At 39.6% G+C, this 12155-nt stretch overlaps 1 protein-coding gene across 1 annotated transcript; it reads left to right on the top strand.

Moving 5' to 3' along the window:
* Positions 1–1026: 1026 nt before the first annotated feature.
* On the top strand, positions 1027–2310 carry LOC147627364 (uncharacterized). The gene is made up of 2 exons (XM_086816197.1): positions 1027–1903; positions 1934–2310. Exon 1 carries the CDS (start codon positions 1042–1044, stop codon positions 1786–1788), a length of 747 nt encoding a protein of 248 aa, XP_086672323.1. The 5' UTR covers positions 1027–1041; the 3' UTR covers positions 1789–1903; positions 1934–2310.
* The last annotated feature ends 9845 nt before the right edge of the window (positions 2311–12155 follow it).

Raw genomic sequence — 12155 nt, 5'->3', positions numbered from 1 at the left:
CTCCTTCTCTCTAACCTAGTCTCTCTCTCTCTCTCTCTCTTTAACTTTCTCATACTCTCTTACTCTCTCTAACCCTCTCTATTTCTCTTAAATTGGCCAACTCTTTCTAACACACTCTCTCTCTTTCTCTCTCGTTCTCTCTCTAACACACACACACTCTCTATTACTCACTCTCTTTACCTTTCTCTAACTCTCTCTATCTCTCTAAGTTTCTCTATTTAACTCTCTTTAACTATCTCAATCTTTCTTACTTTCTCTAACTCTCTTTATTTCTCTCGAAGTGACCAAATCTCTCTCTAACGTACTCTTTTTACCTTTCTCTAACTCACTCTCTCTCTCTCTCTTTCTAACTCTCTCTCTCTCTCTAACACACACTCTCTCTAACTCTCTTTACCTTTCTCTAACTCTCACTCTCTCAAACTCTCTTTCTTTCTCTAACCCCCACCCTCTCTCTCTCTCTCTCTCTTTTACACTCACTCTATCTCTATCTCTCTTTACTTTTTTCTAACTCTCTCTAACTCTCTTTACCTTTATCAAACTTTGTCTAACTCACTCTCTTTCTAGCCTCTCTCTCTCTCTCTCAATGTTTTTGTCTAACTCACTCTTCACCTTTCTCTAACTCTCTAACTCTCTCGTCCTTTAACTCTCTCTCTCCCTTTCTCTTTAACCCGCTAACCCTTTAATAATATATATATTTATGCGGATCTATGGTGGTTTCCATGTTTATAAATAGACTTGTACAATGTAATACAACCTTTGTGTTTTTTTTTCTTTTCGTACACACCCGGGGCCCACTTAAGTGGGTGGTGACAAGACGACGAGACATGTAGAAGGAACGAGTAGACATGAAAAGAATAGACCTGATGGTGGTTTCTTACGTGTGATAGATTTCTATGTATGACGCCACTTGTTAGCTCTTGTTCGATCAGGCTGTAGAAAAGCTGGCGTCTGCCAAGCAAGCAAGCAAGCGACGTTGAGTCCAACGGTTCATATAGCAACGCGGTTCGCATCTCGTGTCAGCCAGCTCCCTCACAAGCCGGGATGTCGGGTAAGACTCATGATGAGCGTGTTGTGTTGGGGCCAATCAATGGGCGGGGCAGCTTCAAAGGTGTGAGGAGGCGGTCATGGGGGAGCTGGGTGAGCGAGATTAGGATGCCTCGCAGCAGAGAGCGCATTTGGCTGGGCTCCTACGCCACTGCCGAAGAGGCTGCACGAGCCTACGATGCAGCCTCCCTCTGCCTTCGCGGGCCCGCTGCTTCTCTCAATTTCCCCAACTCAGCGCCCCTCTCCCCACGCCCGCTCCCATCCTGCAAGCAAGCCATTCAATCAATCGCCGCCGCCGCCGCCGCCGCACATTGCCACAACCCGCCGGCGCGGGCGCTCCCTCTCGCCGCAGATCAGCAATCCTCTCACGCACAAGCCCACACGCCACAGCTGCCGATCGAAGCTCCAAGCGCCCATGAGCACTTACTTCTGCCACGCCACACAACCGCCCGCTGCAACTTCCTCCTGCCGCCGATCAAAGCTCCAGATCAGCGCCATTCCCACATACCAGCTAGCCCTAGCGTTGAGAACTCACACCTGGCGGTCAGAGCCATGGCTAAGCACTTTCTGGCGAGAGCTCGAAACTCACAGCGCATGCCGATCAGAATCGAAGAGCATTCTCGTGCCTCCACTGGCGCCATGGACTTCGCACGGACGCCTCATCACCATGAAGCCTCACCTGCAGCAGACCTGTGCTTCGACAGTATTCTAGACGAGTTTGAATTAAATTTTCCCAATTCCTAAGAGCATACATTTGCTCTATTTCAAAAAAATGGAACCCACCAAGGACCTTTGCTCATCTACGACCAAACTACACACATTCCTCAATCTTGGACTTTTTGAGTCCCTTTTACTCAAGGCTCATTTTCCATTCTTAATTTTACTCAAGGCTCATTTTCCATTCTTAATTTTTATTCCCTGGGAAAAGCCATATTTTTGGCAACCATCCATGTCACAAGACTTTCCCTATTGATCACATTTTAGTCGACCTCACCATATGTAACAAGAGTGAGAATCTTAGCTAAAATATCCAAGAATAATCTCTTTGGAATTTTTAGACTTAATTTATCCAAATTTAAAGACACTAGGGTGACCTATGCTATACGCTCGATTCACCAACGTCCACAGAAGGCAGGCAGGTGACATGAGAAATGACCATTTGTGCAAAAAGGGCAGAAAAGTGTCCCAAGAGATATTTATGTCCTGTTTGCCAACATGATTGTGAGAATTACATTCGCTCATAAATTCAATTCAAGTTTCTTTCAATTGTCCCAAGTCTACACACACTTGAATATCACATGATTAATTTTTTTGTCGTGTTTGGGCATGAGTTAGCTCATAAATTCAATTCAAGTTTCTTTCAATTGTCCCAAGTCTACACACACTTGAATATCACATGATTATTTTTTTGTCATGTTTGGGCATGAGTTCGCTCATAAATTCAATTCAAGTTTCTTTCAATTGTCCCAAGTCTACACACACTTGAGAATAAGGAGAATTCTTTCTTTTCTTAATTGGATGACCAAAAAATAGCAAGAGACGAAAATGTTGGGCTCAATCCAACATATAGTAGAGCTTCTGCTATATTGCACATCACAGGCTGTGCCATATAGCACATAAAGTATAGGATGTGCTATATGGCATATACATAACACCTAACTTCCTAAATTAGTTAGTGGCATGACTAGCTATAAGTTATGTGCTGAAAGTCTACAACACCTACCATCACAAACTTTGATGTTTTTGATTTTGTTTTGAAGGTTGTTACATTAGGGCGTTCTAGTTTCATAACTTAGAAAGAGAAACACTAGTTTCTTAATGATTTGCATGATTTTGGTGTCCACAAGGCATAGATTTCATTACATTGAAACGAAAAAAACTTAGAAATTATGATTAGATTCATTTCATTGAATTGATAAATAACCTAGAAATTTTGCTTAAGAGTGGAATTCATTCTAAAAACATAAGCATGAGCTCCATTAGTGTGGGGGATTAGAGTGGGATAGTTATTTAACTTTTACTCATGCATTTCATATTTTTTCATATATCGTTGGAAATAGTAGCATAGAAGCATGCAAAATCAATGAAAAACAATCTAAATAACACTTAATCACTTGTATAATCGTACTTAATTATGATTAGAAACCTTAATCACCTTCAATCAAGTCCAAACATGGTTCAGCAGTCATCATTGTGAGTTCACTCCCTCTCTATCTTCTATTAGCATATAGTCTCCATCTCTTAGTAGTTCTAGATTGACCATTGAAGATCCCTTCAAATGAGTAAATGGGTGTGGGGCTTTGCCACCTATGTATCACTTGAGTAATTAAGTATTCTTCACTATCTTTGTTATTGTGCAACTTGAGATTTAAAGTTTTATGCTATGAATGATCTTACTTCCTGTGAGAGTGTTCTCTTGTATACATCACACATTGTATCCTCTTACAATATAATGTCTCATTCAAAGTGAAAAGTTTTAAATGAATGTAGATAGATGTGGTTGTTTAGATCTTAAAGGATGTAAAATCCTTGCCTTGTTTGAAGGTGATTTCATCAACTTGTCATCATGGTATATACTAGTAGATATTTAAGATAGTAGATGATCTTGTTTTAGAAAGGGCTTTATTATATTGTGGAGTTATAAGAATATTTATATGTAAGGGGTGAAGAATCCAATATAGAAGGGGTGCTTCTATCATCTAAAATTTTATAGTGTGGATATATTAAAATTATGAGATCTCAGTCGTAGGCGGTTTCATAATGGATGCATGTAAATTATTAAATCTGTACGTAGGTAGTGCACTACATGTCGACCATATTGCCATGTGGTAGTAGAGGCAATGCACTATTCTCTTATTAAGCAGATCTATGGTGGCTTCCATGTTTATAAATAGACTTGTAGATGGACTTCTTGATTGGTTCTTTATATACTATTTTCCTACCTTTGTGTTTTGAAATGTGGTTATATAAGTGAGAAGATGAAGAGACTTCTAGAAGGAACGAGTGAATATAAAAAGATTTTGAAATGGAAAAAGGTTCAAGGTGCTTCTTAAGTTAACACATTCAATCTATCTCCCTTGGCTATTTTAGCTCCATAACTTCGCATGAGGAAGAAATGTGAAGGCGACAAGGTAATGATGAGTATCGCTGAATTTCCTTCATTCATCATTATACTCCATCTTTATAAATAGTGGCATGAATTGATAATGAGGAAGAAACTTGGTATAAGTGAAGGCAATAAGGTAATTGTGAGTATCGCTTTTTCCTTTCTATCTTGTAGAGACACACATTAAGTAGTAGGAAATTGTCTTGCTTTTATACCACATATGATATTTAGACTATAAGATGGGTGTAGAAAATGTGTCTATGAGAAGAGGACAAGGACACAATCATTTAGAAGTATTTGCATTTTAATGAGAGTGTAAATAGTACAATGGTTGATTGAAAGTGGGAGGGTCCACTTGAAGGAGACAATTATCTAGAAGTACTTGGATTTTAATGAGAGTTGAGCTCAAAGGTGCACATGAATAGAAGAGATAGGTCATGTGGGCGAAGGAGAGTTAAGAGAGTGATTGTTTTAAGATAGCTTACATGTGTGGGTGGACGTGGGCGGGTGGGCACTACCTCATGCATGTGGGGCGCATGTCCCCGTACGAGTCGGCTGACATCTTGCTCATGCATGGAGGAGATGTGGGTGAAAAAAATGGAGGAGTATGTGGGGGGCTGGGGGGATTGGGGGTGGAGTGTTTTGAGGATATGAAATGGTTGCATGATCAGGAAGATGAGGAGATGGAGTGGAAGAGAGTTGTTTTGGATTGGGTAACATAGAGGCTCAATGCGTAGTCTCAGTGGCCTCAGATGAGGGGTAGGAAGGCATGTTTGAAAGCTTCTCCCAATCTTGTTAGGAGTCAAGTCAGCCTCTTCTCCTTCTGCACTGTGATTGTTTTCTGCTCTGGTAAGCCTCCTTCCAAAGATGATATTGGTAAATGGTTGCAAGACGACATCTTTCACAATAGGGTGGTTTCTTAGGTCTTTTATTTAGGAAAAGGGTTCCTTAATATTCCATTTACTAAAGGCTAAGCAGTTTCTGAGATTTTTGCTAAGGTGCCTTTATTTACGGGCCATAGACTAGTCCATGCAATGCCTTTTGATCCCCTTTTTGATGTGAATGAAAGTATGATAGAAGCGTGCCCCATTTGGGTGGAGATAGTGGGCTTGCCCCTTGGTTAAGGCCTGTGTTGAGTGAGATAGCTAGTGCTATTGTTCCGGTCCTATACCTGCCTAAAGACGATGTTGGAGGCCGTCAGGCTAATAACGTCTGTGTCTCTTGGAATACCATGGTTGAAACCCGCAAGACCTTGGAGGTTGACTTAGGAGAGCTGGGTAAACTAAACTTGAAATTTGGGTCATTTTCAGGTGCTTGTTTTAGATGTGGGGGCTTTGGGCACATAGAAAAAAATTGTTGGCAGGGGGCACATGTGAAATGAGACAGTGAAGTAAAGGAGATAGGAGGAGGATAGGAGAGACTGGTGGGGATAATAGGGCCAAGGGAATGGAGACATGCACTAACAAAGCTGAAGAAGGGAAAGGGAAGGAGACCTTATTTAATGAATGGGAATCTCAAGGTGTGGGTGTTTGGAAAAAAGTTAAAGGGAAAACAAGTCTGAGGTAGGGTAAAGATGAGGATAGGAAATCTCCCAATAAAGGGGTTGTTAGGGATAATTAAGGGAATAAGCCTCCAAGTAACTTGAGTCCTTTGTTATACTCGAATCCTTTTATTCCCTTAGGTGATGAGGATAGTGGGACCTCGTTTGTTCAAAAATTTAACTGGCAGGTGGAAGAAGCCTAGAAAGAGATACAGAAGGATGGGGATCACATAGGGAGTGAGGAGGAAGTGGACATGGTGCGTGAAACTGCTTTAACATGATTAAGTCACTAAAGGTTAATGGATGTACATGGTATGTCAAAGGAATCAAAGATTTAAAAAAAAAGTTTTTGGTAGATAGTTAAGGAGTGGGGACTCTCTATTTTGGCTATACACGAACATAACTTGTTTGGTCTCAAAACTACTAGAAAAAATAGATTTAAAGATTGGGTTGTGCTATATTGGGGGGGGGGGGTGAATGGGGGATTTAGTGGAGTAATAACTATTGTACGAAGTAGTTTAAAGCCTAATATTGTAGCCAACACCCTAATGGTAGGATTTTTGGTAGTGGAGATTCTAATAGTCGGGAAAAGAGTGTGGATGAACATTTATGGGGCCCATAATCATAAAGTTAGAAGTGGGATGTGCGAGTGGATTTCTAATTTGAATATCTAGGGACAATGTATTCTCCTAGGGGATTTTAACATGGTTGAGAGGCAGAGGGGTAGGTGTGAGGGGAGTATTGTCTTGATGGGTCAAGAAAAGATGAGGTGCGAGGAATTAAGAGGGAGAATGGGATTAATGGATGGGTGGGACATGGGTGATTGGGGCTTTGATCCTAGACATAACTATTTCAGCCTTCAGTATTTTGGATCATCATCCAGGATAGATAGAGTCTTTTTTAATCAACAAGCTCTATGGATTCCTTACACTCTCAAGATGACAATAGACTCTAGCACTGCTTTTTTTATCATATGCCTCTGAAATGGGGTTCGCATATAATTGGTTGGGAAGAGGCTGAATTAAATAATTTTCCCGTATTAAGGAAACTAAGAGTAAAAAACCTACTTCTCAAGGATGAGCTATTTGTTAGACAGAATGAAGAGGTAATAGAGAGACTTAAAATGAGAGGAATCTCCCATGGCTCCTGGAGGCATTTTGCCAATGAAATGTAAGGCATAGTTAGAGGGGTCGGGAAATTGAGAGCTGAGGAAAAAATATAGGAAAGAAAGAGATTTGTAAGACCCAGTGTTTCACCTTGGGGTGCGCCAATTCTTCTTCAGAAAAAGAAAGATGGAACGCTAAGACTCTGTGTGGACTACAGAGGTCTCAATCAGCTGAGAGTTAAGAATAAGTATCCTATCCTCAGAATTGATGAACTTCTAGACAGGCTAAGTGGAGCCCAGATCTTCACAAAGATAGATCTCAAATCAAGGTACTATCAGATCACGATTAATGAGCAAGATATCCCGAAGACAGCCATCAATACTCGGTATGGGCATTATGAATTCATTGTCATGCTGTTTGGATTGACAAATGCCCCAGCTACATTCAATCGATTAATGCAAGGCATTCTCAAAGAATACTTGGATGATTTTGTTCTTGTTTTCTTTGATGATATTCTGATTTACTCAAAGAATGCAGCTGACCATGAAGCTCATGTCAGAAGAGTTCTTGAGATCCTAAGAAAGCACCAACTCTTTGCAAAAAAGAGCAAATGCACTTTCTCTGTCGACCATGTTGAATACTTGGGCTTTCTGGTATCCAAAGATGGAATTTCTCTAGATTTCGCTAAAGTCCAAGCAGTCATAGATTGGCCTGAACCAAAGACAGTGAAAGAAGTCAGAGGATTCTTGCGATTGACTGGTTGGTATAGAATTTTTATACCAAAGTATGCTCTCATAGCTTCCCCCCTAACTAATCTTCTCAAGAAGAATATCCCGTTTCAATGGTCTGCCAGGTGCCAGAGTGCTTTTGATAAGCTGAAGACCACCTTGATAACCAATCCCGTTCTAAAGCTGCCAGATTTCTCTCTACCCTTTGAGGTAGTAACTGATGCCAGTGGTTTTACCCTGGGAGGTGGTGCACTCATGCAGGAAGGTCATGCAGTGGCCTATGAATCCCAAACACTTAGAATGCATGAGAGGAATTATGCTGTCCATGACTTGGAACTACATTTTTTGCAAATCCTACCCAAATCATTGTTTTTATCCCAATTTTTTATGTAAGGAATAAAAATTGGGTTAAACCCCATGCCTAAAAACCAATTTTTAGGCTTATTTAACTAGTTTTTCATTCCACTCAATCGGAGAATTAGACTTCTTATTTAAGATTGGTAAAAGGCACTGTCAACTTCAAAAGTTTCCTGTAGTTTTTCATTCCACTCAATCGGAGAATTAGACTTCTTATTTTTACCCTTAAGAAGATTGGTAAAAGGCACTGTCAACTTCAAATAATCCTTGACAGATTTTCAAAGAAATACCACGAAACCTAAGAAAGATCTTAACGGCTTGAGCGTATGCGGAACTGGCCATTCCAAAACCTTTTGGATGCAATCCAAATCTATACTTAACCCATCTCGAGAGATCTTATGACCCAAGTATAACAATTCCTTTTTAAAGAAATCACACTTAGATAATTTACAATACAGTTTCTCCTTCCTGAGCCTTTCTAGAACCTCTTTAAGATGATTCTCATACTTAGCCAAAGTTTTATTGTATATCAAAATATCATCTAAGAAAACCACCATGAATTTTCGTAGCAGATCCCAAAATATATCATTCATCATATCTGTTGGAAAGTTGCTGGTGTATTAGTGAGACCAAAGGGTAACACTAAAAATTCATGATGGCCATAACGTGTCCTAAAAGCAGTTTTAATAAGAACATCTTCCTGTAATATGGACCTGATGATAACTAGTTTGCAAATCAAGCTTTGTGAAATACTTAGCTCCTTTTGCAACCTATCAAGAACATTGTTTGATCTAGGCAATGGGTATTTGTTTTTAATTGTAACTTTGTTAAGACATTTGTAATCAATACACATCCGCCAGGTACCTTGATCTTTTTTCTTAACCAAGAGAATTGGTGCACCCCAACGAGACTTATTTGGTCTAATTTGACCCATCCTCAAGTATTCGGCTAGTTGCTTTGCTACCTCATCTTCCTTAGTCTGGCTAAGCCTATATGGAGGAATACTAATAGGTTCTGCAACCGGCACTAGCTCAATTTTATAGTCCACCTCTCATTTAGAAGGTAATCCATGAGGTAACTCATCAGGAAATACATCCTGAAATTCTCTCTTAATGGAATTTAACACGTTACTTTCCCAAACATCCATAGAAACAATGTTTACATCAAAATGAACACATGAAGACACTGGATCCATAACCAATTGAAAAAGTTCATAATTAAAAATATTTTCCATTAATTAAAAAGTTCATAATTAAAAAGATTTTCCATTAACTCAAGCTCATTAATAAAAGTTTCCTTAGGTACAACAATGTTTCCCTTAAGAGTAACAAGGTTTCCATTGTGATGGAAAGACATAAAATGTTTGACCCAATCAATAGAAAAATCCTTATTTTTTTTAATGAAACCATTTCATGAAACCATTTCATCCCTAGAATTTTTTTTAATGAAACCATTTCATCCCTAGAATTATGTCTACATGACCCAAGCTCATCACATGAAAATCAAGTTTGAGTACAATTGGATGTCTAATGGTAGTTTTGACACCTTCTTGTCTCCCAGAATTGGACTTATCCTCTAGCCATCCTGACCTTGTACATGTGATCATTCTGTGTGGTTTCCAGCTTCATCCTCTGTACCACAATGTTGTCAATAAAATTGTAAGTACTACCAAGATCAAACAAAATATGAACTTGATGTCCATTTATTGATCCATAAACATGAAATAATTTGTTCGGACCAAAAATGTCTTTACACTGAAAGTACAATCTGAACATTGGCTTCCTTCAAGATACGTAATATTGACTTCAAAAAATTTACCTTGAAGTTCTGTAATGTGTACATATTTCTTTGGTATGAACTTCTTTGGTGTCTTCTTTTGTCCAGCACTGAAGGTACTATAGCTCCATTCAAAGGACAGAATTTCTTCGTGTGTCCTTTTCCTTACATTTGAAACATGTGATGTTATCCTTGCTCACAAATTTCTGCTTCTTTGCTAGCATTGTCAGAATTTGTTGGTTTTGGTGTGAAACCCAACTTTCTTTTTTATCCACAATTTGAAAAAGTGAGCATGGATTTCTTTTCATCAAACAATGGTTTTGAAGTGTTGGCTCTGATCATAGTCTTATGAAAAACCTGAGCTACCTGACTAGCATCCTCAACCATTTTGACCTTGCATTTCTTTAACTCGTACTGATAATCATGAGCTAGACCATTGATGAAAATCCCACACAAGGTATGATCATCAGATTTGGCTTTAGCAGCCAATTCTCTAAATTTCTACACATAATTGTCAAAAGACTGATTTTCCATGCTATTTTTAATAAGCTTGGCAATTATTTCGAATTCATCCTCTGGTTGGACAAAGTTTTTTTAAAAAACTTCCTCAAAAATTTACCAAGTGGTGGGAATGGAATTATCTTTGAGATCCTTCCACCAAGTTAATTTCTTTCCTTTTAATAAACCCTATGCCATCTGCAGCTTTTGAGCATCTGTGAATGGATGAAAGGGAAAATATGTAGTCCACATATTGAGCCAGGCATCTATACATTCCTGAGTCTCCTTCTTTTTCTCACAGTCATACACTTTTGGTGCAAACAACGGAGCAACCGCTTTGGTAGGAGCAGGAGGTGTCGCCAAAAGAGTTTTTTGCAAAGTCAAAATCTGCATCTTTAGTGACTCCATCTCGTTATGACATTTGGCAATAGTTGCAAAAAAAAAAACTTTATCTCTTATCCCTGGTCATGAAGCGGCCAGCCCTTCTTCTTTTTCACCTTCAGCAGAACAACAACACCAGGCAGCAAACCCTGACCCTAATCATCTTAGTCATTTTGGGCAACCATCACTTCAAGCAGCCTCTGACATGCTGCTACTCCTTTTAGCTGTTGCTTCAAGTTCACGCTTGTTGCTGACTTTTCACTGCTTTGAGTTTTCCATCACCACCAAGGTTGACTGTTTTTGTCTCTCTCTACTGTCGTGAGTGTGTTCTCCTTGCCTGTTGTTTGCTTTCTTGATGTTGTTCTAAAAAAGCGATGGCCTTCCGCGCCTCTACTATGTTGCCTCCTCTCAATTGCGATATTGCATGCAGCTTGTCTAAGCTTATATGACTGTGCAGGCTTTGCTCGATCTTCTTCCTGCCTATCACACCTCCACTTAGATGGTCGCAACAATGAGCTTCGCGTTGAGCTTTGTATTATGCAACTACTTTAGCTGTAAACTACATCCTCCACAGTACCCCTTCCACAAGGTTCAAGTATCCATTTACTTAGCTACCATGTGAGCACTTTATGAGCTCTCTTGTAGGCTGATTTTCTTTACCTCTACACACCTCCCTTTTGAGGTCTCCTTGACCAGCAACATGGACACCTCTATAAGATCTTAAATTGCTTATTCTGTCCTTAACAAGCATTCTTCAAGGGTGCTCTCTCCGAAAGGCTTTTCAAGCCTTTGTCTTTGCGGCAATTTCTTGCATTGGTTTAATTGGCTTCACACACCAACTACCTCTTCTTTGCCTCAAACAACAAATCTCCTCCCCCCTTGGTATTTTCATTGCCATTGGAATGGCTACCATGAGCTCCCATTGAGCTCCAAATTTGCATGCCTTTCATTCTCACATGCAATATTTTTTCAAGGGTGCTTCTATGCAAGACTTCTCATAAGAAATCTTAGATGATATACCTTGTGAAAGCTTCCTCTTACTTCCACCGATATACCCAAGGAGTTTAAGAATCAACCCTTGTTTCAATGCAATACCCAACAAGATGGTCACATTATGAATTTAGAAAAAGGAAGAGGAATCCACATTATGTTTTTAACTTTTCAAGATTCCATCCTTCCACTTTCACCTCCAAAAAAGAGATGAAAAAGTGCTTAAGGGAATAATTTGCCACATGGAGGCATAAGTAGGGAGATGAAGAGCTCTTGTTTAATTGGAACACATACATGTGCCCCATACATGACATGACGGGCACCATATTTCAACATTTTGTACACCACATCTTAGCACTACCTACCCTCTCCATATGATGGTACATGTCATATTTAAATGCATATCACTTTGGTACACATATCTTTTGTTGTGCCATAAGATCTAGGGTAATGGAAAGCTTCATGTGTATCTTTTTGAGGACTCACCTATGCTCGCCATGTGGTACTTATGTATATGAGATGGCCCTATACTTAACTGTATATAGAGAGCATAGGTGAGGGAGATGTCATTAGCCTCTAGCCATAGGATTTGGGTTAACCTTGAGCTTTATGTGTATCTTTTTGAGGAC

Source organism: Cibotium barometz, chromosome 21, assembly GCF_041138505.1.
Source record: "Cibotium barometz isolate CiBa-2024 chromosome 21, ASM4113850v1, whole genome shotgun sequence".
In the NCBI taxonomy this organism is placed as follows: Eukaryota; Viridiplantae; Streptophyta; class Polypodiopsida; order Cyatheales; family Cibotiaceae; genus Cibotium; species Cibotium barometz.
Note: the sequence above shows the minus strand (reverse complement) of the source record. Positions and strands in the feature narration are given on the sequence as shown.